This window comes from Gobio gobio, assembly GCF_949357685.1.
Source record: "Gobio gobio genome assembly, chromosome: 23".
In the NCBI taxonomy this organism is placed as follows: Eukaryota; Metazoa; Chordata; class Actinopteri; order Cypriniformes; family Gobionidae; genus Gobio; species Gobio gobio.
In genome coordinates, this window is record NC_137119.1 from 32,911,338 (window position 1) to 32,937,063 (window position 25,726).

Below are 25,726 nucleotides of genomic sequence, written 5' to 3' on the forward strand. Positions count from 1 at the left end.
TCTCAAGGACTCAAGTCCTAAGCTCCCAAGTCCGGTGGTCCAGGAGGACCCGACTTCAGTGGTCCCATGTCCAGTGGTCCAGGAGGACCTGACTTTGGTGGTCTCAAGTCTGGTGGTCCAGGAGGACACGACTGAGCTCCCAAGCCCAGGGGTCCCAGAGCTGCCCGCTTCCCCTGTCAAAGCCACAGAGGTCATGTCTGAGCCACACACTCTCCCTGTCACAGCCACAGAAACTTTCCCTGTCAGTCCTGCCATGGCCAAGAGGGCGGTGTTTGCCTTTTATGCTTTGGCTGTCCTGCGGGCCTGGAATAAGCACAGGGATTCTCTTGACTCTGGATCAGTCTGCCACCCAGAGCCCACTGCCTGCCTGGAGGCCGGCACCGAGCAGCCTGCTCTCCCTGATATGGTCATAGAGGCTGTCGCCAAGCAACCCGCTCTCCGTGATATGGCGACGGAGGCTGTTGAAGCCACTCTGTCCTGTTATGCCTTTGCCCTTCTGTGTGTCTGGGCCACACAAATATCCCTTCTGACTTCATCAGCTCAAGCACCCAAGTCCCCAGAGCCAGCCTTGGCCAAGGAGGTCCCCCCAGAGCCGCTTATTCTCTCAGCCACAGAGGCCGTACCAGAGACTGCTGTCCCAGAGAACACTTTTCCCTGTGCCCACTGCATTGGCCATGCTTCCCTTGGAGCTTTCGTCTTTGTGAGCTTTCCCTTCCTCACCCTGATTCCAGTCTGGTCTGATCTGCCTGTCCTGCCAACCCCACATAGTTCTCCTGCTCTGCTGATCTTGCTCAAGTTTCCTGTGTTGCCGGTCTCGTTCAAGTCTCCTGCTCAGCTGGCCCTAATCAAGCATCCAAACCCACCCTGGCCCTCTGCCAGGATTCTTGACCCGCCGGAGCCTGCCTGGTCCGTCCTTCCAGCACCACCCTGGTTGTCTGCAGGGGCTCTTGATTGGCCGGAGCCACCCTGGTCTGTCCCTCCAGCTCCGCCCTGGTCTTCTGCTGGGGTTCCAGGCCTGCCTGAGCCTCCCTGGCTCAACCCACCCGTCCCTCCCTGGTCCACGCTGGAGACTCTCTGGACTGTCCTGCTGGCTCTGACTTGGCTCCCCTCCCTCCCCTCTTTGTCTCTGTGTTTTGATTTTCCTGTCTTGTGTTTCGTCTGTGTATCTGTCGTGTTATCTTGTTCCTGTCTTGTTTTTGGTGTCCCTCGTTAGGGACGCCAGGTGGCGTCCCTTTTGATGGGGGGTAGTGTCAGGGTTCTGTCACTTCTGTCTAGTTTATTCATGGTTTTGTGACAGAGCCCTGACACTCCTGTATTGTTTGTCTTGTCTTGTGTGAGCGCGCAGCTTTGAGCATGCTCAAGCTGCGTGCTCTTCTGTCCTTGTGTTTTGTGTGCGGGCGTGGTGTTCGGATCCCAGCACTTCGGTCTAGTTTGGGTTTCAGTTTTGTGTTGGGATTCGGACATTCATGCTCCGCGTGTTTGTTTTGTCATGTGAGCGTGTGCTCTTCTGTCTGTGTGTTCTGTGTAGCACACGGTTCATGTTTACATCGGCCGTGTGCTTTCATGTTTTGTCTTATGTTGTGTAGCACGTGGTTGGTGTTTTTCACTGGCTACGTGCTACGTCATGTTGTCATGTTTTGTGTGAACATGCAGCTGGTGAGTTCTCATTAGCTGCATGTTCATGTCATGTTTGGTGTGAGCACGTGTCTTGTTAAGTTTTTCTTTGTGCCATGTGCTCGTGTCCATTGTCTAACCCCGCCCACCTTGTTTCCTGATTATTGGTTAATTTGCCCCACCTGTCTTCCCTCGTTACCCTCCTTTGTTTGTTCCCTATTTAATCTCCTTGTGTTTGCAGTCCAGTGCTGAATCGTCGTCGTATGTACCTCCTGTTTCCCTGCTCCCTTCAAGTCAAGCCTAGTCAAGTCTGTTTTTCCCCCTCGGGGTAGTTTGTTTTGTCTTGTTTTTTGTTTTATTTTTATCATTAAAAGCCCATATTTTCTCTGCATCTGAGTCCTCGCCTCATCCCTTCAACAAACCCTGACAGTCAATGCTTATAAAACATATTTTTTTTCCTGATTTCTATCATACATGTGAGTTTATCATTCATATCAGTTATGACAACAAGTTTTTACATTGCATTAACAAATCAAACTAAGTTAAGCAATTTAAAAAAAAAATCATTCATACATCTTAGCATGTCCAATTCAGCAATTATTAATCCAAAATGTAAACAAAATGTTCCATTTATTAATCTGAATAAATGTCAGAGTTCATATCCCTTGGAAATGTGCAAAATGTTACACAGTTGTTTAAATACCTGTGGTGACACTGCCATTTAGTGGTTGAAGGCTGTTTGACTTGTACACTTCATTTACAATCATAATATAATGTCTATATACATACAATTATATAAAAATAAGTATAAAAGTTAAAATATTCTTCTTAAATGATTAAATTAACATTACTTCAGTTTTAAAATAAAATACAATTGAATAACAATTATAACAAATAACAATAAAAAAATTTTGACCTCTGTAATTAGAGACCGAGATGATTTCACTATTGTTCTTCCATCTCAATGAGCAACTTACAGTACAGTAAAGAACAGTTTCCTAATAGCAACTCGCACTTACACTTCTTACACTCAAAGGCACAATGGTGAATCTCTAATTGGTTTTAGCACAGAAAAATGCTATATTAACTTAAAAAAAATGAACAAAAAATTGTGTAGAGGATCATATGATCATATATTATACATATATAAAAAACTATACTTATACTCATGAAACGAAAGTGTCAAAAAATGGCCTCAACCAGTGAGGAAGGCTGATGCATATTGGGTGTACTTAAGTTGTGCCTATTCCAAAAAGAAGTGCTATCAAGAAGGCCAGGTTTCCCAACACAAACACCAAGAGCAGGATTGCTTCAGGTTTCATCTAACAAAAAATAAAACATTATACTTTAAAACATGAAATTTACAAGATCACCTTTTATTTAAATGTAGCCTACTAAATTATCTAGGAGATTAAGGCCATATGTCTTAACTTTGGACTTACCAATCCACAACTGAAAATCTCAGAATCTAAAATAAAACGACAAGGGTGTTATAAATATTTTATGCATTCAATTGTTTGAATAATACATTTTCAGATAATAATTTCCCAAAATCGGAATTCCTAGAAAAAGTAGAAATCAATAATAATATGATATACAAATATAAATATACACTACTGTTCAAAAGTTTGGGGTCAGTAAGACACATTAAAGTGATCAAAAGTGGCAGAATAAACATTTATAATGTTACAAATGTCAAGATGTCAGTTCTTTTGAACTTTCAAAGACTGTTTTCAACATTGATAATAAGAAATGTTTATTAAAGTGGGGGTCTAATGATATTTCATGCATTCTGACTTATTTACACTGCTAAAGAGTTTCTCATGCTAAACATGGCCAAAATTTCAAAAAACGAATTGGACGTATGACGTATGAGTATTTCTGTGCCAAATACACTCCTTCAGGATTCAAATACGGTTTTTCTTTTTATCTTTTTTTTTTTGAGTATGGCCTTGTATGACTTCATAAAGGGCAGAATTCCTTGTATGGGCACTTCTCCCGGATGAGCGCGTGCGTGCGCACATCAACCAGAGCGAGAGCAAGAGCGCGTCCATCAACGAGCTTCGTTCGGGTTATGGAAGCCGTCGCCAGCTCTGTCATTTTGTTTTAAAACCACGAAATCAACAATGTCACTAAAGAAGTGTGTTTCTGGTTGAGGGAAAGATAACCTTATTCAGCTTCCCAAATAACCCAGCATTAAGGAAACAGTGGATGCAGTTTGTTTTTCCAGAGCAGCAATGGAGTTCTGCAAGCGCTTGTTTGAAACTGCATCTAATGTTTGTGTGTTGTTGGCAATCGGCGCGCCCGTCGCTAGTGGGGTGAAAGGTGGTGACAATTATAGGGGCCCCCACTGCCCAGGGGGGCCCACTAAATTCAGTAGTTAAGCTATATACACTCACCTAAAGGATTATTAGGAACATCATACTAAAGCCGCGTTTCCACCGCAGGAACTTTACCCCGGAACCAGGAACTTTGGGGGGGAACTCGGTGTGTTTCGACCGCAGGAACCAGGGTCTAAATGAAGTTCCGGGTAAATATTTCCCCCTCCAAACGGCCCTGCTTGCGAGGTGGGACTTTTCAAAAGTTCCCGAACTTTCGGGGGTGGGACTTGGGCGCTGAACATGCTGATTGGTTGAGCTCTCGCAGCTATTTTTTTTCCACCGCCATATTTACAAGTCTTTTGCGAGGTGGGTTCCGTGGGTTTTGCGTTCAGTAAATATTTTTTTTGCAACAATGGAGTTCAACAAAAAATTCGACCGATGGACCGACGACGAGGTTCAGGCTTTATTGAGCATATATGCGGAGGAGAACATCCAGCGGGAACTGGAAACGGCGACCCGTAATGAAAAGGTATAACTGAAGATATCGACTCGGTTCCAGTCACACTGGAAAACAGTGCAGAGAGAAGTTGAAGAAATTAGACAAGATTACAAGAAATTAAAGGATCATAACAACCGGAGCGGTTCCGACCGGCGTATCAACAAGTGGTATGGACGCGTTGCTGGGACACAGACCGTCCTTTTCTGGCGCAGCGGTAACGAAAGACTCGGCTAGTGCGTTGTTGGAAACCATCCAGGAATCCGAGTGGGTTGAAGGTAAATATATCATCTTGGTATCATCTATTAAACTCGTTGCAGTGTTTAAACACGTTGCAGTAACTTTTTTCTACGTGCTTTTCCAGACGTAACGAGTGGCCCTGATGAATCGCAGGCAACGGAGACCAGCGTGTTTTCCCCCGCGGTCACCAGTACGTTATAAAGCTGACAAAAATGTGTATATATTTAAAAACTGATGTGTAATCCTTAATGGTTTTGTTGTTTTTAATTGTAAACTTACATTGCCCATGATACAAATTGCACACTGGGCATTGTTCAAGCTGGGCAAACAATTGTTCATTATTTGTAGTGAAAACACTTTAAATAATTAATTGATGGTTTCTATTGTTTCATGGTTGCCTTGTGTATTAATTTCCATGTGTTTCTGTGCAATTTTTCTACTTGGAGAAAAGGAAAAGGGACTGTGACTTTCTTGATGCACTGAGGGACATGGAGGATGCTAACCCTGCAGCATGGACAAGAACTGACCAATATATTCAGCTGTTACTGGATAGCCAGGCCGAGGAGAGATGAGGAGGCAAGAGTTGGCATTCCACCAGTCAGAAGCGGAAGAAAGCAGACTTTCAGACCGGGTTTCTGTCTGTTCTTGGACAGTTTGTCCAGTTGTTCAAGAAGTAGCCACAATAACCAGTCGCTTGAATGAAGCATTTGCTCTACCACATTTGTACTTTATATATTGTACGTGTTGGCACAGCTCTTGGACAGGTTACTGAAAAATACACTTTTTTTTATATTGTTGTTTTCACATTTTATATTTTCATTTTATTGTTCTAGTAATTTATTTGTCTTTGCACACTTTTATTTTAATTTTGTAAGAACTAATCTGTCTAAAATAAAGTAAAATGTGTAAAATGTCACTGTGTCTTTAATTTCCACATTCTAACTATATAACCACATTCTAATTGTATTCATATAGTGTAGGAAGCAAATAAAAGGGCTGCTGCTCGCAAGTCTTTCTGAATATGCACATAAACATATCTAGAAAACCCAAATATTATATTTTTAAATGTATAACTATGTGAATGTAGTATAATAACTTATAACCACAACTTAAGTGAAGCCATAAGTGTGGTCCTGCTTCATTTCAAATTTGAGGAAGAAGTCTCTAAAATTATGCATTTAATGAAGCATATTGTAATACTAGTCATGTGATTTTTTTTTTTTTGTGAATGTTAAGAGATGTTATTGTGATAAAAAATAAAATACTTGCAGTCTAGTACCTAATCTTTCAACTGCTTAATTCAGTCTATTGTTTTCATTCAATTAACTTTTCACACATCTGTCATGAATGACTGAAACCTCATTATCCTTTTATAGAAAATGTTTTGTTTTGGAATTGAGCTATTACAACACATTCAGATTTTGGATTGCCCATCATCCCATTTTGCATTAAAATGGTAAAACCAGGTGAAAGTGCACGTTTAAATAAGCAGTGTTGGTAATGTGTGTACATAATCAGCAAAGCAGCGCTTCTTGCATCACCTACACTTGTTATTGTTGCAGACAGTATCGCGCAAAAGTGATTACTGTCCGTCGGTGACTGGGAGAAGCAGTCGCGCGCATTCCCACGTCACCGGACTAATTTGCCTAATCTCCCCGGTACTTTAGACCGCGGTGGAAACGCAGATTGTAGCAGGTCTGGGGGAGAAAAAGTTCCTGGGAAAAAAGTTCCTGGTACAAATAGTTCCGGGTAATTTCGGTGGAAACGCGGCTTAATACTGTGTTTGACCCCCTTTCGCCTTCAGAACTGCCTTAATTCTACGTGGCATTGATTCAACAAGGTGCTGAAAGCATTCTTTAGAAATGTTGGCCCATATTGATAGGATAGCATCTTGCAGTTGATGGAGATTTGTGGGATGCACATCCAGGGCACGAAGCTCCCGTTCCACCACATCCCATAGATGCTCTTTTGGGTTGAGATCTGGTGACTGTGAGGGCCATTTTAGTACAGTGAACTCATTGTCTTGTTCAAGAAACCAATTTGAAATGATTCGAGCTTTGTGACATGGTGCATTATCCTGCAGGAAGTAGCCATCAGAGGATGGGTACATGGTGGTCATAAAGGGATGGACATGGTCAGAAACAATGCTCAGGTAGGCCGTGGCATTTAAACGATGCCCAATTGGCACTAAGGGGCCTAAAGTATGCCAAGAAAACATCCCCCACACTATTACACCACCACCACCAGCCTGCACAGTGGTAACAAGGCATGATGGATCCATGTTCTCATTCTGTTTATGCCAAATTCTGACTCTACCATCTGAATGTCTCAACAGAAATTGAGACTCATCAGACCAGGCAACATTTTTCCAGTCTTCAACTGTCCAATTTTGGTGAGCTCGTGCAAATTGTAGCCTCTTTTTCCTATTTGTAGTGGAGATGAGTGGTACCCGGTGGGGTCTTCTGCTGTTGTAGCCCATCCGCCTCAAGGTTGTGCGTGTTGTGGCTTCACAAATGCTTTGCTCTATACCTCGGTTGTAACGAGTGGATATTTCAATCAAAGTTGCTCTTCTATCAGCTTGAATCAGTCGGCCCATTCTCCTCTGACCTCTAGCAACAACAAGGCATTTTCGCCCACAGGACTGCCGCATACTGGATGTTTTTCCCTTTTCACACCATTCTTTGTAAACCCTAGAAATGGTTGTGCATGAAAATTCCAGTAACTGAGCAGATTGTTAAATACTCAGACCAGCTCGTCTGGCACCAACAACCATGCCACGCTCAAAATTGCTTAAATCACCTTTCTTTCCCATTCTGACATTCAGTTTGGAGTTCAGGAGATTGTCTTGACCAGGACCACACCCTTAAATGCATTGAAGCAACTGCCATGTGATTGGTTGATTAGATAATTGCATTAATGAGAAATTGAACCAGTGTTCCTAATAATCCTTTAGGTGAGTGTATTCCTCTACTCTAATGAATCATTTTAATACAAACATTTGTATGCCTGATAGTTAAATGAAAACCACAAAAACATGCAATTAAGTTTTAAAAGTATTCCAAATCTCCTCTCCCCCCCCTCCCTAAAATGGTTTAGTCTGATGGTTATTAATTATTTCAGCAGAGAGACCCAATAACACCCCAGCTAGTAAACAGAACCAATCACAGTTGAGGCTGCTCCGAGAACAGTTGAAGTTAGAAGCAAAGTTACAGTGGAAGTGAGACTGACTGAAAATGTCAGGAAAAACATCTGGGTACCAGTAACGTCATGAAAAGGAAAGGGAGGCCACGAAAATTGGAAAAGTCTATCGAAACGTTCTTTAACAAGACAAGTCGGTGTGATGGGATGCCGTGCCCCGATATTTTCACTGCCCAATTTACTCTGCGGGAATAGGACGTGGTTTTATTCTACATTTGACTGCATTCATTTTCATTTCTGAATATTTATCTCAGCTGGAAAGACATTCTTTAGACCTACTATATTGCTGGTAGGCCTACTTTAAAAAAAGTTTATTTTATAATTTTATCAATTTCTTGTCTTTTGTTGATATTTTATTTGTTTGTCTTGCATAATTGCTTGATGACTGTAAACAAAGTTTAGTTATTTTGCAAGAAATCCCTATTAGGTGCATGGCACCATATGTGGGCCTCCATGCCCAAATCTTATAGCCTACTGTTACCGTATATATATACCGTATATGATTTGAGTGGAGGGCGTTGGGGGCCCACGTCAATGTTTTTTCAGGGGGCCCAGAATTCCCTAGCTACGGCCCTGTGTGTGCGCTTGTGAGTGTTTAGCTCCGCCCACTTCACTCCTCCACGAGTTTGGGTGTATTCAGAAAGAATCGTTACAGCGTATCTGTCTTTTATAAATATGATGAAACTAAAGACTCTTCAGAGTGATGAAAAATGCAATACTACTCAATAGGTACTCAAGATTAACATGAGACTAGCAGAAACGGTGTGTGTTATGCACCCTTTAAGCCCCAAATCAGTGTATTAGAATGATTTCTGAAGGATCATGTGACACTGAAGACTGGAGTAATGATGCTGAAAATTCAGCTTTGCCATCACATTAATAAATTACATTTTAAAATATATCAAAATAGAAAACAGTTATTTGAAATTGTAATAATATTTCACAATATTCATGTTTTTAACTGTCATTTTGATCAAATAAATGCAGCCTTGGTGAGCATAAGAGACTTCTTTCAAAAAATCTTACCATTCCTTTTGAAAGGTAGTGTAGTGTATAAAAATAAATAAAAAATGAGTAAATAAATCAATAAGAAGGGTGTTATGCTTCTTTTAATTGACATCATTGGTGTTTTCATGTAACTTTACCAGCATGAATGCAGCGTTACCTTTTTTCCTGGCGCGGAAGTTAAGATCTTGAAGAACGTACATCAAGGCCTCCCAGGTTATAAAACCTCCCATAACTTTCAACATCCATCCATCTGTCTTATATTCTTCAAACAGTGCCAAACCAGTGAAAATTGCAGCAACTGTGTCACAGAATAAAAAGAGATATTGTTTTCATCTGAGGAAATGGAAGATGGTGATGAAGATAATAAAGTTGTTGTCATACCTGCGATGGCTTTGATTGCTAAAGCAATAAAGGAATGGGCCCAGTTGAAAATAAACCTCCTGCAAAGAAAACCATCAGATTAATAATAATACTTCCGCCTTGCCTTTCCAAGACCTATCTGCATAAGAGAAGTGAAGTTACTCACCGCTCGTCCTGCGGGTCACAGCGGAATATAGCAACTATGGGCTGAATGAGACTGAGGATCATCACCAAACAGCCCAGGACAGGATGAGCTCCCTACACACACAGATACAACAATGCATCACAGTATGTCAGGACAAAACAGTTCACAACAAACATCTGAAATAATTGCCATTTCAATTTAAATCCCAATGTCTTTATATGAATATATTTTATATAACTATGTGGAAGTGTTTTCAATGTTTTACTGCCAATTATTTCAATTTAATATTTAACTGAACATTGAACAATAGTGTATGTCATCATGGTGCTGAGCAAATCAGCATTTCTGAAAGATCATGTGACACTGAAGACTGGAGTAATGATGTATGATGGAGTAATGAATATTTCCAAATTTTGCTCCTTTTACTGTATTTTTGAGAGACTTTAAAAATATTAAGAAAATGAACGGTAGCGTGTATACATATACACACACACACACACACACACACACACACACACACACACACACACACACACACGCATATAAATAAATCAATGATTCAATATATTGCCAAAAGTTTTGGGACGCCTGCCTTTACATGCACATGAACTTTAATGACATCCCATTCTTAATCCGTAGGGTTTAATATGGAGTTGGCCCACCCTTTGCAGCTAAAACAGCTTCAACTCTTCTGGGAAGGCTTTCCACAAGGAGTTTAGGAGTGTGTTTATGGGAATTTATGACCATTCTTCTAGAAGAGCATTTGTGAGGTCAGGCACTGATGTTGGATGAGAAGGCCTGGCTCGCAGTCTCTGCTCTAATTCATCCCAAAGCTGTTCTATCGGGTTGAGGTCAGGACTCTGTGCAGGCCAGTCAAGATCCTCCACACCAAACTCGCTCATCCATGTCTTTATGGACCTTGCTTTGTGCAAGTCATGTTGGAACAGGAAGGGGCCATCCGCAAACTGTTCCCACAAAGTTAGGAGCATGAAATCGTCCAAAATGTCTTGGTATGCTGAAGCATTAAGAGTTCCTTTCACTGGAACTAAGGGGCCAAGACCAACCCCTGAAAAACAACCCCCACACCATAATCCCCCCTCCACCAAACTTTACACTTGGCACACTGCAGTCAGGCAAGTACCGTTCTCCGCGAAACTGCCAAACCCAGACTCGGCCATCGGATTGCCAGACAAAGAAGCGATTCGTCACTCCAGAGAACACGTCTCCACTGCTCTAGAGTCCAGTGCCGGCGTGCTTTACACCACTGCATCCGACACTTTGCATTGCACTTGGTGATGTAAGGCTTGGATGCAGCTGCTCGGCCATGGAAACCCATTCCATGAAGCTCTCTACACACTGTCTTTGAGATAATCTGAAGGTCACACAAAGTTTGGACGTCTGTAGCTATTGACTCTGCAGAAAGTTGGCGACTTCTGCGCACTGTGAGCCTCAGCATGCGCTGACCCCGCTCTGTGATTTTACATGGCCTCCCAATTCGTGGCTGAGTTGCTGTGTTTCCCAATTGCTTCCACTTTTACTGTTATAATACCACTAACAGTTGACCGTGGAATATTTAGTAGTGAGGAAATTTCACAATAGACTTATTGCACGGTACCACGCTTGAATTCACTGAGCTCCTGAGAGCCCATTCTTTCTCAAATGTTTGTAGAAGAGTCTGCATGCCTAGGTGCTTGATTTTATACACCTTTGGCCATGGAAGTGATGGGAACAATGATTTGGAAGGGTGTCCCAATACTTTTAGCAATATAGTATATATATATATATAAATGTATTTTCGTTTACCCCAGCCCAATCCTGCGCATAAGAAAACACCAGTATGAATGCGATGGCTGTGGCAATGACTGACAGGAGCATCAGAGATACGTGGGCCTGTGGAAGAAAAAAAAAAACCAGTTATTTTTAATATTTTGGTTCAACTTCCTGTATGTTTTTAACATCATTACATAATGCATAAAACCACATTACAAAATTAAAATGAAGATGAATCAGACATTTTGAATGCACATTAGCTAGATTCAGTCCATTTATTTTAAGCAAGGAACACACCAAACCGAGCCCGACCAATTAGTGGCAACGAAAGCAGACTGCTGAGTTGGCTCACGTTGGCAGCGTCTGGGTCCAAAGTTGCCCTGACACACCAAGCAGACGCTAGACATCTGACGGCCAAGTAGCATGTCCGTTCTGCGCCTGCGTAAGAGTAAATAGCTTTCTGTACCAGCTGGTGGCAGTAGTCTGTTTTCGTTATTCAAAGCGGGAAACCGGAAGAGCTACAGGGATATAAACAAAGCACCTCATAATCTCGCTCACCTCGCCCACTTTTTTTTTTTTCTCGTGCACTAGTTCGCTAGCTGAACAGCCAATCAGAATGATCAGATGGCCAGACTGACCGACAAGCGCCGACACCGATTCAACAAGTCGAATCGGCTGAAAAATAGCCGACGAGGACCAACGTCAGCCGACGGTGCGGAACACACCGAGAAAACTTAGTTGGCCGACGCACAAAAACTGCCCGACCATCGGCTTGGTGTGTTCCAGGCTTTAGTGTGCTGATATTGTGCTGAAAGGTAAGTTACTTAATATTATCTTTGTATTTATAGAACTGTTGTCTAAAAGTAATATTGTGCTGCAATCTGTTAAGGGTATAAAGCAAAAAATGTTGTTAATGACAAGTGATGTTCACACATCATAACTTGCTTCTTATCTTATCTTGCTTGCACTAACTGCACACATACTTATTACTGCAGAGCATTTATCAAAGAGATTTTTCCACTGTCATGCTGATGAAACGGATATGTCAACATGACGCATGTAATTCACTTCACAAATGAGCTGACGAGGTAGATAATGAAAGGGTGTGTTTAGTTTAGTTTCGGGTTTTTTTGCATATCAAACTTATCATTGCATCTAAACCAACAACATGTTTATTAGATCCAATACCCACTAAACTACTGAAAGAGTTGTTACCTGTAGTGGAAGAGCCTCTTCTCAATATTATTAACTCGTCTTTATCTTTAGGTCATGTTCCAAGAATATTCAAATTGGCAGTCATAAAGCCTCTCATTAAGAAGCCACAATTAGATCATAATAACCTAGCAAATTACAGACCCATTTCAAATCTTCCATGTATGTCTAAAATACTAGAAAAAGTTGTGTCCGCTCAATTGTGCTCTTTCTTGCAAGAAAATGATATCTATGAAAAATTTCAATCAGGATTCAGGCCGCATCACAGCACAGAAACCGCACTCGTTAAAATCACAAATGATTTACTTCTAGCTTCTGACCAAGGCTGTATCTCAATACTAGTTCTACTCGATCTTAGTGCTGCGTTCGATACTATAGATCATAAAATACTCTTAGATCGACTTCAAAATTACACTGGTGTTCAGGGACAGGCATTAAACTGGTTTAGATCGTATTTATCAGACCGCTACCATTTTGTCTGTCTAAATGGGGAAAAATCAAAGATAACATCAGTAGACTATGGGGTGCCGCAAGGATCCGTGCTAGGCCCTCTGCTATTCTCTATATATATGCTGCCACTTGGTAATATTATAAGAAAACATGGAATTAATTTCCACTGTTATGCTGATGACACTCAATTATATATTTCATCACGACCAGATGAAAACGCTAAATTATCTAAACTGACAGCGTGTGTTGATGATATTAAACACTGGATGACATGTAATTTTCTGCTATTAAATTCAGATAAAACGGAGGTGTTACTTATTGGTCCAAAAAATTGCCCACAAAACCTCTCACAATACAACTTTAACTTGGAAGGATGTCCTTCCACTTTATCCACTACAGTAAGAGACCTGGGTGTTATATTAGACCGCAACTTGTCTTTCGAAAGTCATATTTCATATGTTACAAGAACGGCATTTTTCCACCTTAGAAACATTGCCAAGCTACGTAACATGCTATCTATTTCTGATGCAGAAAAGTTAGTTCATGCATTCATGACCTCGAGACTAGATTACTGTAATGCTTTATTAGCTGGTTGTCCTGCATTATCAATAAACAAGCAACAATTAGTCCAAAACGCAGCTGCTAGAGTGCTTACTAGGTCAAGAAAATATGATCATATAACACCAATTTTATCATCTCTACACTGGTTACCTATTAAGTTCCGTATCAATTACAAAGTATTGCTACTGACCTATAAAGCCCTAAATGGGTTAGCTCCAGTGTATTTAACTGATCTTTTATCGCCCTACAATCCATCACGCTCTTTAAGATCACTAAACTCGAGGCTTCTGGTCATTCCTAGGATATCTAAGTCCACTAAAGGAGGGAGGGCATTTTCACATTTAGCTCCTAAACTCTGGAATAGTCTTCCGGATATTGTTCGAGGTTCAGACTCGCTGTCCCAGTTTAAAACTAGATTAAAGACGCATCTCTTTAGCCAAGCATTCACATTATAAATAAGTTTTATACTACAGTTAAATCGCACCAACAGCATTAATATTCTGAACAGCAGCTATGCTAATTATTTCCCATCTGCTTTTCTGTTGTTATCTCGGGACACTAGTCCCGAGGTAAATAGTTTGTCAGCTCCAGTTTGTATCCAGCCTCTCATGGAGACTTCAGATGCCCCTGTGATGAGACGACTCGACGCCTGTGAAGAGACGACTCAACGCCAGCGTTGTTATGGCCTAAAATAATACATGATTGATTAACTTATCCTAACATTTTTCTTTAACATTCTCTTTTCTAACATTTTTCAATGTACATTTATGAAATGCACTTTCTGTGAAGCTGCTTTGAAACAATGTGTATTGTGAAAAGCGCTATACAAATAAATTTGAATTGAATTGAATCAAACATGTTTAGTTGCTTATAGTCTAAACAGAAAAAATTGAAAATCCAAAATCCATTGTTTTTCAAACCTAATCCATCTGACATTCAGGTCTGATTTTTTTACACCTACATTTTCAACTTTAGTGTGTAATGCTGCTGTTTGAGCATGAAAAAGGTCTGCACAAAGCACAAAGTCACTACAAAGGGAGTTGTTTTCTATATCAGTGTGCAGTGTTTCTGAACTCCCTGAAACACCTTGATTGTAGTCATGAGTTTTCTCCTGGGAACGTCACAGTATTACTCTTTTAAGTATTCCTGCCCAAGGCAAAAAAAAAGGGGCGAGGCATGGTTGAGGTTCGCTAGTACCATGTTGAAACTCATGGTTAAAGCTTGGTACACACAAAAAAATTAATTTGTTCGTTTTTCTCGAGGTGGCAAGAACAAGAACAAAGTTCATTCTGGCCAGGACATTCCATACTTCACGAGAAAAGCAGGGGCCGAACATTTCCGTTTCTCTGCATTAACCCCGCCCACTTTACATTTCTGACCAATCACACAATAGTTCTCGGACACCCACAAGAAAAAAGTTCTGCGCAGATGATGTGTCGAGAACAAGCTGCGAGAACTCCCAAACCGGGGAGCGTTCTCACAGCCCTGGGAGCGAGAACTTGTTTCTCTGTTCTTGCAGAGGATGTAATGGATTTAAGGTAAGTGGCATGACATTGCCAAAACACGCTTGAAGCAGTTGACCGAACATAGCACACTGGTCCAGGTGACCAATCAGAGAACTTTGAGCATTTTGGAAGGAGGGCCTTCATACAGACAGGAACTAGACAGAGCACTACTGTTGCCGCCTGTAAAATATGTGAAAAATAATGTTTTTGAACATTCAAGCATGAAAACCTACTCTAGTAGACCCCAAAAATATGGTTAAAATGTGAAACAAAATGACTCTTCTCTCTTCTCTCAGACACTGACAGCTATACTCCCTTTCATGCCTCTTGGCATTGTTGATGATTGTGTAGGTGATTAATATGGCAAACAATGTAGAAAAACCTGACTACTAAACCAGATTTCCTCATTTGCGAAATTACTTTGCACAGTCAGTCAGAAAGATTATGTGCAGTGTGAGAAGTGTAAAAACTGATAAAGACTTACCGTAAACCAGAAATCTTTACCGCCAAGACCTTGGCCCTTGGCAACTCCCTTTAAATAGCGTGCTATGATCATGCCTATACTGCCCGTGGTCATCCAGGCGATTAACATCAGGGCACCTGAACCAGATCAGTAGCATTAGGACCACAGTAATGCTGAAGTGAGGCTCTAATGTGGATCCAGTGGCAGTCTGTCATGGTGTACTCACCATGGGCTTTAAGGATTGGTGGGAATTCTTCAGCGTTTGAGGTGACCGTGGATGGATTCTGTAGATCAGCCTTGGTGCCACTGACAAATTTTTTTGTGTGGGTTTGGATGTTACCTACAAATCAAGAAAATTCTTCAGTTAAAGGACCTAAGATGCTTTCATCATTCACTATCCCTAACGCTGTTCCCAACCAGTGACTCTTCCAGAAAACACAAAAGAAGATGCATTAAAGGTGTCGTATGTAAGAATGACAGCTAGTGGTTGAAATGGGTACTGCATTCCAAATTCAAAATATAGTTTGCTCCGCCCCCTCCTCCTCAGACTCGATTCTCGCTTTTTAGGTTGAGTAGAATCTTCTATCTCTGACCTAATTTGTTTGCTGGCTTCCATGACTGGATCATAAATATTTGATGAAAATTTTAAAACTGAAATAAGTGCTAAAATTACCAAAATTACTAAAATAAAAATAAATCCAAAGAGATATATATTTAAAGAAAAAAACAAATAGAAATGACAAAAGCACATAACATTACTAAAACTTAAACTGAAAATATAAAATTAAAATTAAATGGTTAATAAATATTATAATAGTATAGCATTTTACTAAAATAACACTGCATTTCATTTCACAGTTTTTGTTTAAATCTTTGATTTTATCCAACATTGAAATTTTAAATCAAATCTGATAAACCACAGACCTTGACTGGAAGGTCCGGAAGCAATCAAGAGGTAGTACTGGCCAGTGGACGCTGCTCTACTTCCCGTGCTAATGGCATTACGAGAAGTAAAAGAACAGTTGATATTTCCATTTGTCAACGCTGTCTTGATATTAGACACATTCCCCTGTAAATCATGTAGAATATGCGTGTCAGTGATGATATTAGATCAAACAACAGTTAGAAATGGTGGCGCACTAGAAGAATGGAAGTGATCTGTACCAGTGAAAGAATAGTTGGAGCAACTCTTCCTGTGGAAAAAGCATGTTGAACTTGGAGTACGCCGTTTTTGTCCTTACTACAGATGTAGATGTCGTCATTGCCCTGGAAATACAAAGAAAGCACTTCTTAAAACCACATGAACAATGTTTTCTCATTTGTCATGGTAAAACAACATAGCATGGGTTTTGCTGATGTTTGTTGAGAAATGCACAATAATGAGTCAGCGCTGAAAGAGGTAGTTCTCCTGAAAAGATTCAACAGATGGATCTCATGTTTCGGGTGAAATATAATACGTCCGACATGGCAACACCCACTTGAATGTTTACAGTGTATAGACACCTAACAGACATCCAGGCCCACATGGAATCTGTGCACAGAATTTGGAGCACCCATCACTCCCGACGTTCTACACATTCCACATTTCATGACGGTTGTTCTGTTAAATATTTTTAGACAAAGTAAAGGTCTGCAGATTTAATTTGGGCCCGCTCATATCTCATGAGCGAGACAGAGTATGTACCATTTCCTTGTCATCTGAAAACCCAATAGCGACGTATCCATCAGCCTGGCCAAAAATTTCGATGATCCATTCTGATTGGTTAGATGATTTCTGAACTGCCATGAAGTGACAGTCTGTGCTGGTAGTTGGGTCACAGTTGTTGGGCTGACTGAAGCAGACTTTGGTTTTCCCACAATCAGGGTTTGATGGAACCTGAAATGAACAGAGCAATTTGTGCTGAATATAAAACAACATGCACCGATCAGGCATAACATTATGACCCTGGCACCCTGACTGGTCTGCAGCTATGCAGCTATGCAGCCCTATACGAAACAAACTACGATGAACTGTGTATTCTGACACCTTTCTATCAGAACCAGCATTAACTTCTTGAGCAATTTGAGCTACAGTAGCTCAACCACACGGGCCAGCCTTCGCTCCCCACGTGTATCAATGAGCCATGGCCGCCCATGACCCTGTCGCCGGTTCACCACTGTTCCTTCCTTGGACCACTTTTGATAGATACTGACCACTGCAGACCGGGAACACCCCACAAGAGCTGCAGTTTTGGAGATGCTCTGACCCAGTCATCTAGCCAACACAATTTGGCCCTTGTCAAACTCATTTAAATCCTTACGCTTGCTCATTTTTCCTGCTTCTAACACATAAACTTTGAGGACAAAATGTTCACTTGCTGCCTAATATATCCCACACACTGACTAACAGGTGCCGTGATGAAGAGATAATCAGTGTTATTCACTTCACCTGTTATCATAACGTTATGCCTGAACGGTGTGCGAGAACAGATCGACATATTCCTAGATTTTATGTTTTTGTAGGTGTAGAAAAAAAGCAAAACTTACAGTCGGAGCTACAGGAGTACTAATATATGTAACAGGAGAGCTCTTGACACCAACCCAAAAAGTTTTCTTACTTTTAACAAATGTTGCTCTGAAAAGAAAATTCCATTTAAAAAAAATTATGAATAACATACAAATGATAAAACAATGCATTTAATGACACAGGGAAAATTATACCTGAACTCTATAGTGCTCTTCAGTCCAGATGCAGGGGCCTTCCATTTAGCTTGAATTGAAGTCTTATTAGAAGCTGATGTATGAGAAACTGCACGATTCTGAATATAATATAATATATGTCAATGCTGTTATTTTTAAAAAACAAAAAATACATCAATTTTATCCAATGCTACTTTATGATTATTAATAATGGAAGCAATTAATGTAATCAAAATATAAATGTAGAAAAACTCACTGCTACAGTATCGCAGTAGATGGCTTGTGCAGCACTGTCCGCCACACTAAAAGCACCAATGGGATCAGTCAATCCAACTTCATTTGCTTGTAACATAAACCCTTCAAAAGAATCTCCTGATTGTGCATTTAGAGTTACTGAGAAAGAAGAAACAGTTCAGTGGAATTTCCTTAGATACAGAAAGAACCTGAACAAGCATAGATAAACTGATCTGATCTGATAAAAAAAAAAAAAATTCTGATTATGACAATAGTGATTCAAAATAATCCATGTAAAAACCTGATAAGCAGTCATTAATTAATTAATATTATAGTATTATTATAGTATGCATTGTGAATGCATTAGGTTACATAACATATAGTATGGTACAGGACTTTTATTATCTAATGATATAGTATAAGTATCCTTTAATATACCGTATAACAATTATTAGTAACTAATTTCTAAAACTAGTTTGGAGGGTTAATTCACCCAAAAATAAACATCACTTATGTCGTTCCAAACCTGAAAGACTTCCGTTCATTTTCATAACACAAATCAAGATCTTTTTAATGAAATCTGAGACATTTCTTTCCCTACATTGACAGCCCAAGCAAATTCCACTTTGTCTCTTCTAAAAGTTCATAAAGAGATCGTAAAACTAATCCATATGAATTGAGCGGTTTAGTCCAAATGTGTCACGTGAACATGCTTGAGCTTCCGTTTACCATAACTGATGTGTGGATTGATGAATGTTTATGTGAATAAAAGCTGTTCATCATATCAAATGATCATGTCTCTTCATAAAATTTGAACTGAATTGTTCAATTCATTTTACGATCTCTTTATGAACTTTTTGAAGCGTCAAAGTGGTAGTTCCATGGACTCATTGTAGGGACTGAATTCTCTAATTTCATGAAAAATATTTTCACTTGTGTTTCATGGCTGAATCAAAGTCTAACATGTTTGGAACAATATGAGGGTGAGAAAATTATGACAGAATTAAAATTTCTGTACTAACCCTTTAAATACAGTATAGGTACACTGAAAAAAAATTGTTGTGATTTTAACGGTTAAATACTGTAAAAATGCTACGGTTAAAAACAGTTAACTGGTTAACAGAAAGTTTCCGTACTATATATGGTGAATAACTGTTGGAAGTGAAAAAGAACAGGTCGTTGTGTAATTTACAGTGAAATACCATAATTTGACATTCCCAGATTTCCCTGGTGACACTTCACATTTGATGTATTTTCATTGAAATAACTGTTTCTTCTTAGATTTTCTTAGTTTTTTCTAATCAGTTTTTTTACATTAGGGTTTTATGTGTGACATTTAATGTTGTTAAATTTATGTTTATTGCATTTTTAAAATGTCATGTGTTACCATGATGGTGTTTAGTGTTTGTCTGAATGACACTGTGCACCTTCTATATATTAATATTGTCCTCCTAAGCCTGCTTTTGATGAGCTTTGTGAGCCACTGTGATTGGTGGTTGTCAGTATATCAAAGGTACATAACAGATATTAGTATTTCAATAGGGCAGTAATTTAACATTATTTCGTTTGAAAAATACGGTTATTTACTGTAAATTTAACAAATCTGTAAAACCTAAAATGTTGCTACCGTATTTTATTACATTAAAGTTCTGGCAACCACTACTGCCGTTACTTACTGTAAATTTAACGGGGATTCAATATGGTTTTATTTGTTAGTGCAGAAGTACAGTTCATTGTTAGTTCATCTTTTAAGTAATGCAGTTAACTAAAGTTAAAGGTGCACTATGTAACTTTTCCGTCCGCTAGAGGTCGCCTGTTCAAAACAAAGGCGTAGTTTGATGACACCACGTCTGAGCGCAGAATCTTGGGACATGTGGTCTTCACCTCACAGCCGGTGGGAAAGAGTCAGGATAGGACTCAGAAATCATGTTCATGGATGCGATTATTAACGTTACTGTAGTATGAAGCAGAGCTGGACCGAGTGTTGTGGAGCTGAGCAAAGCCGCTGGAGCGATTGTTAATGAGAAGATAGGCAGAACTTTTATTATGACACAGTCGCCGGCGCCACTCCCGGTTTTCCAGTCATGAGTATGAGGTAACCCATGCTGCGTTCCACTCCATTTTTTGACACATGCACTTCCCTAAGCACTTCCCTCATGGTAATCCCCGCCGCCATTTTGAAGTGCGTTCCACTTCATGAAGTGGACAAGGGAAGTTTATATGGACAGACCCTTGCTCCCTCGATTTTGACCGAGGTAGCAAGTCTACTTCATATGTACACTTCAGACAGCTTAATATACCACAATGCAACACGATTGTGACGTCACCGCATATCGCGTTTCATTTTCCCTACCACAAACAACTCTATGATATTTTTATTATTTTAAAAAACATTTAAAACAACTGAAATACACCTATATACATATAGAATGCTGCATTAAACAATTTCGTAAAGGAAAAAAATAAATAATAAATCAACTCCATAGTGGATTCGAAGTGATCAAGGGCTTAGGACGTTCCAGTTCAGTCCATTGCAAATGTTCCACCAGTAGTGGGCACTCAAGGAATGCAAGCAATGACGCACATCCGAGTGAACGAGACGGAGGGAAGTTAAGGCCCGGGTATTCTTCGGCCGTCCGCGTTCCAGAACCATCCGCATGACGTAATTTTCGTCATTCGGAGGGCTCACGGCCGGCCGCACACCCCGTCCGCGCGCAGCCCAAATTTCGAGACCGTGCCGCATGCAACAGCGCATGCGCCAGCAGTACAGAAGAGTCCACTAGGTGGCAATAAGCACAGTATTGAGCACAGTGTTCAGCCGTCGAAGAAGAGTGTGCAAAGACCGGTTTAAAAACAACACGCTTGGAAAAAAAGAGAGAATTTTTGATTCTTCAGTGTTTCTTCCAAACTATGTTGCAATGGTGGATGCACTACAGTTCTTCTCCGATCATGCCCAGTGAAGGTCCCGTTGATGACAGGACTCTACGATGTCTGGTAGAGCATAGGAAAAAAATGTACCGCGCATGTGTCGAACGCGATCATCCGTGCCGCCCGTTGTGTAGTGATGCACCGATCATGATTTTACATGGCCGATTCCGATTTTTTTCAATAAAACTGGCCGATTCCGATACCGATTTCCGTTTTTTTTTTGTTTACTTTTTACACAATAAAAGAACGAAAGTATACATGAACAAGATGTTTACTTGGTATTTATTAACAGGCTAAATTGGCTTTTGGCTAATGAAAACAAGTCTGCAATCTGAAATGAACAGGAAATTGAATTGGGAATTAAAAGGCTGAAAGGTGAAATTAAAGGCAACGACTGCATATTCTGTAATCCAAACAAAGATGTTACTTAAATCAGCCTTTGTTTTTAAATTCAGTGTAAAGAAAAAAAAGTCTTTACCAGTGAAATTAAATAAAACCAAAGTATATAATTGTTCCGAAATGTTAAATCAAATAATGTTTAGTGCAACTAAAAAAACTAAGATGCTACAGCAGGTGCTTTTTAAATCAAATTAAGTCAATGTAATTTTAAGGTAAAATAAAAATGATCATCCTATACAGAACTGATAGTATTTAATTTCAAAAGTGCATGCATGTTCTTCTTTAGGCTACAAAAATAAGTATTTCGGCTTTGTCACAAGTTAGTCTGTTTCGTTCTCATCCGATCCAACACGTGAGAAGCTGAGCTGAACAAACGCTCACTATCTACGCTTGTGCAGGGCACGGAGAGGTAGGCTCGCGCAACTTCAGCTTGCGCAGGAAAGCGGCTCTTCATTCCCTTCAGCATCTCGTCTCTTCCCTCAGTTCTCCAGTTTCCATTTGTAACAGTGACATGTTCGTATTCGCGAATGATTGCAATATAGGCGCGTATGTGCATGCTGGCGCACTTCCGGAAAAATCGGCAGAAAAATACAAAGAAAACCGGCCGGTTGCCGATCGCGCGCTAGAAGCAAAAACTGTCCGGTTCCGGTTTTTGGCCGGTGCATCCCTACCGTTGTGTAGTATACTTTGAAAGAAGTGTGGACAGGGCTGCACGCGTGACGCGTCCGGGCGCGGAAAGTGAAGGGCATAATAAAAATGAACTGGAATGCAGCACCAGCTCTATTTATCATATTAGATACATCTGAGTGTGTTGAAAATTATGTTATGACGTTACTCTGTGCGTTCGCTCGGCAGCTGCTATGACACTTGTTGCACACTGCAGTAAGATCAAAGCGTTTCTGCAAAATAAAACCGAAAACTGAGGGTAACACAGATATGACGCAATTGACAGGCGACTCCCTCACACGTCCCGGTTCCTTGGTTAAAATAGCAATTTTTCACGATTTACAAAGAGTTGGAAACATTTGGGGTAAGTACTCAACTGAACAAAATGTATAACACTGGCCTATTGGTTTTTGGATATTTTACTCAAAAAAAATTACATAGTGCACCTTTAACAAATCAAAATGTTTTTGTAAGTGTTACTTTTTATTTATTAAGCCTCTGAAATTGATTCTGATTGGTCAATGACAGCATTCAGTGGTCAAGTATTTCTTTAATGTCTGAAATAAAGAAATACATGTTTAATAATTATTTTTTTAAATGTTAGGCTAAATATACAATAGTATTATGTAGTCTGGTTATTAGACTAGCACTAGCCTATACTTCAATATTTTATAAAGAGTAGGCCTATCGTGTACACTACCACAAAGTTTGGACACATTCTCAGTTTTTATTATGACAATTTACACTAGTGCTGTCAAAATTAACGTGTTAATGTATGCTATTCATGTTCTCAGTTTAACGCGTTCAAAATATTTAACGCAGCATCCGTTTTTTTTGTCATTCTTTGACTAACGTTACATTATATGAACACGTTCTTATTCATGCCAATGCTTTTAAACCATTCAAGTGTGACAAGACAAAGAGAACTCGCCGTCTGTGCATGTCCTGACACACACGAGACGCAGAGAAAGACGCGCACAGTATCAAGTTCTCTTTTGCGTTTGAACGAACAATAACACAGAAATTATGCCTTGACACCCGTTTTGTCAAGTAGTCTCATAAGAGCATTCTTCAATGAGTTAAATAACGTTTTAAATGAACTTAAAGAGTAAATGAGCATGACAGCGTGTCAGATCCACGTAATGTTCAGCAGCAGCAGATCTTAAAGGGGTCCTACAATGCCCCTTTTTTCAAGAAGTAAAATAAGTCTAAAAAAAACTCAAAAAAATGAGTGTGTATGTGCAGTTTAGCTCAAAATACCCCACAGATAATTTTTATAGGATGTTAAAATTGACACTTTCTAGAAGAGGGCGGAGCTTCACGAGCTTTAGCAGCTCCAATTACCTCATGCAGACACGCACTGAAAATGTCCGAAACTGTTCAGCCTTTTATGTTCAAATCAGAGTGGGACAATGATGGAGAGACTCAAGAAAAAGTGACAACATGTAGAATGCAACAGGGTGTTTCTGAATGGTTAGTTGATGAATTTATGGAGTTGATGTGGAGTTAACTATCTTTAAGTCATCGATAAGCATATTCTGACTTGATAATCTATAAATCGCTTGTGTGGGAACTGTTATAAGATGCACAGAGCCAGGGAATATAGAACATGTATAGTTTAGTTTAGTTACAGTTATAACTTATGTTGTCATCTTGCTTTTATGTCATGCTTTTGCATTTGTGTTACGTACTGTATTGCAATAAATGTGAAAAGACGGATGCGACAGCTTGAGCAGAATCCTATTATGAACAACTCTTCCTCTTCTCAACATGGTTTCCCCCCTTTGTTTTGTGTTCCTGGGGGCAGGATTTATGTAAATTTTAGGGATTGTAATAACCCGTGAAGAAGCTTGTTTTAGTCCCTACCAGCCGTTTGTTAAAAGGCGATTTCTTTAAAATAAAATATCTCTGTTTGGTTTTAACTTTGAACGTCGTAACTTTGCAGATGTTTATGCTCAAACAGCAACATTACACACTAACTAAAGTTAAAAAAGAGAAATCATAATCAACATTTATGTGAAATTTTAGCTTTAATCAGGATTAATCTATATTTAATTTATTATTTATGCAGTGCAGACTGTTTGATAACTTTATTAAGTTTCTGTATATTTATTACCTATTAGACAGAAGGCCACAGGTAAATATGACATTTATTATAAACGGTTTATGTGAACATTGTTTTAAGTTCACTTAAATTAAAAGTTATTTTTTAAAAGCCTAATAAATGTTGAAATTGATAACTTTCAATTATGCTGTAATGTGTGTGTGTGTATATATATATATATATATATATATATATATATATATATATATATATATATATATATATATATATATATATATATATATATATATATATATATATATTTCATAGGGAGTGACATCAGTAGCAATATTAGTATCAATGATAGCCTACTGGGCTGGCATCATTCATAAAAAGCCATTGGGATGCCATTACAACAAATACTTTATACTACATTAATTTGAAGTAGCTGTGAAATTATTACAGTATAAAAAATATAAAAAATTATGATGTTTTTAATCGCGATTAATTTCAGAAATATTTGATAAGTTGTAGGCTATATATTTTTAATCGATTGACAGCACTAATTTACACATAATAATAATAATAATAATAATAATAATAATAATAATAATAGTCATTAAAACTGACATAGCACAAAATCCAATTAAGTTTTGAAAAAAACGAGCACCTATAATCCTTCCTTAATTTCATACTAAATGTACATAATTACTGTAGGCTATAAAAAATAAAATAAAACATTCCTTAACACTCAACATATGAATATCCTAAACAGCTGTACCAGATTGTAAATGCAAAGTATGTCCTAAAAAACTCATAGCAGTTGCAGAAGAACAGCCTCACCTGTGATTTCTTCTCCCTCTTTAAAGGTGGTCTTGCTAGTAGTAACGTTGAACGGAGAAGGGCTGGTCTGAGCGTTAACGCCGTGCTCAGGCAACAAAGATCCACACGCTCCGGCGACTTGTCCATTAGGAAAACACTGGACGATCCCAACACACGCCAGGAGAACACACAGGAACATCTGAGGAGATTTATAAACCGTCGTTAAGTCGCCGTCGAGAGAATCAATGAACAGCGACGGGGAAGAGAAGAGAGAAATAAAATAAATGGATACAAAAAAACACCTTTTGACAATTTGGTGGGTGAGGATATTGTTGTCTTTGTTTTGGCTGAAACCGTGATGTGTGTGTGGGTGCTCGGCGCGCGCGCGCTCAAGAATACAGTCTCCTCTTCTCTGCAAATAGTGAATAATCATTGTGGGCAGGGCTTTACCTGTATAGGTAGTTGCTGTAATGCAACAGTGTGCGGTCACGAGATGCCGAGTTTCCCATGAACTCACGTGACATATATCATACTAAACTCACTCAATACTAGGCATACTGTTATTGTAGGCTAATTTTGCTGAATCGATGAACACACAAGCTTGCTTCCAG

The 25,726-nt window shown here is 39.5% G+C and overlaps 1 protein-coding gene across 1 annotated transcript; it reads right to left on the reverse strand.

The window, feature by feature from the left end:
• Positions 1-1,977: 1,977 nt before the first annotated feature.
• Positions 1,978-25,546, reverse strand: LOC307119371 (putative ferric-chelate reductase 1). Its single transcript, XM_079805605.1, has 16 exons — positions 25,418-25,546; positions 25,137-25,314; positions 18,279-18,415; positions 18,044-18,141; positions 17,870-17,957; positions 17,028-17,219; positions 16,508-16,609; positions 16,268-16,412; positions 15,570-15,683; positions 15,365-15,480; positions 11,186-11,272; positions 9,404-9,495; positions 9,259-9,317; positions 9,035-9,175; positions 3,057-3,082; positions 1,978-2,936 (listed from the first exon to the last, which is right to left on the reverse strand). Exons 2-16 carry the CDS (start codon positions 25,312-25,314, stop codon positions 2,847-2,849), a joined length of 1,665 nt encoding a protein of 554 aa, XP_079661731.1. The 5' UTR covers positions 25,418-25,546; the 3' UTR covers positions 1,978-2,846.
• Positions 25,547-25,726: the final 180 nt, after the last annotated feature.

Coding starts and splice junctions, on each gene's coding strand:
- LOC307119371 (XM_079805605.1), bottom strand. CDS start 25,314: ATGTTCCTGTGTGTTCTCCTGGCGTGTGTTGGGATCGTCCAGTGTTTT. Junction 15,684..16,267: donor TTCCGGACCTTCCAGTCAAG/GTCTGTGGTTTA, acceptor CTTGATTTGTAG/GTAACATCCAAACCCACACA. Junction 2,937..3,056: donor AGATTTTCAGTTGTGGATTG/GTAAGTCCAAAG, acceptor ATTTTTTGTTAG/ATGAAACCTGAAGCAATCCT.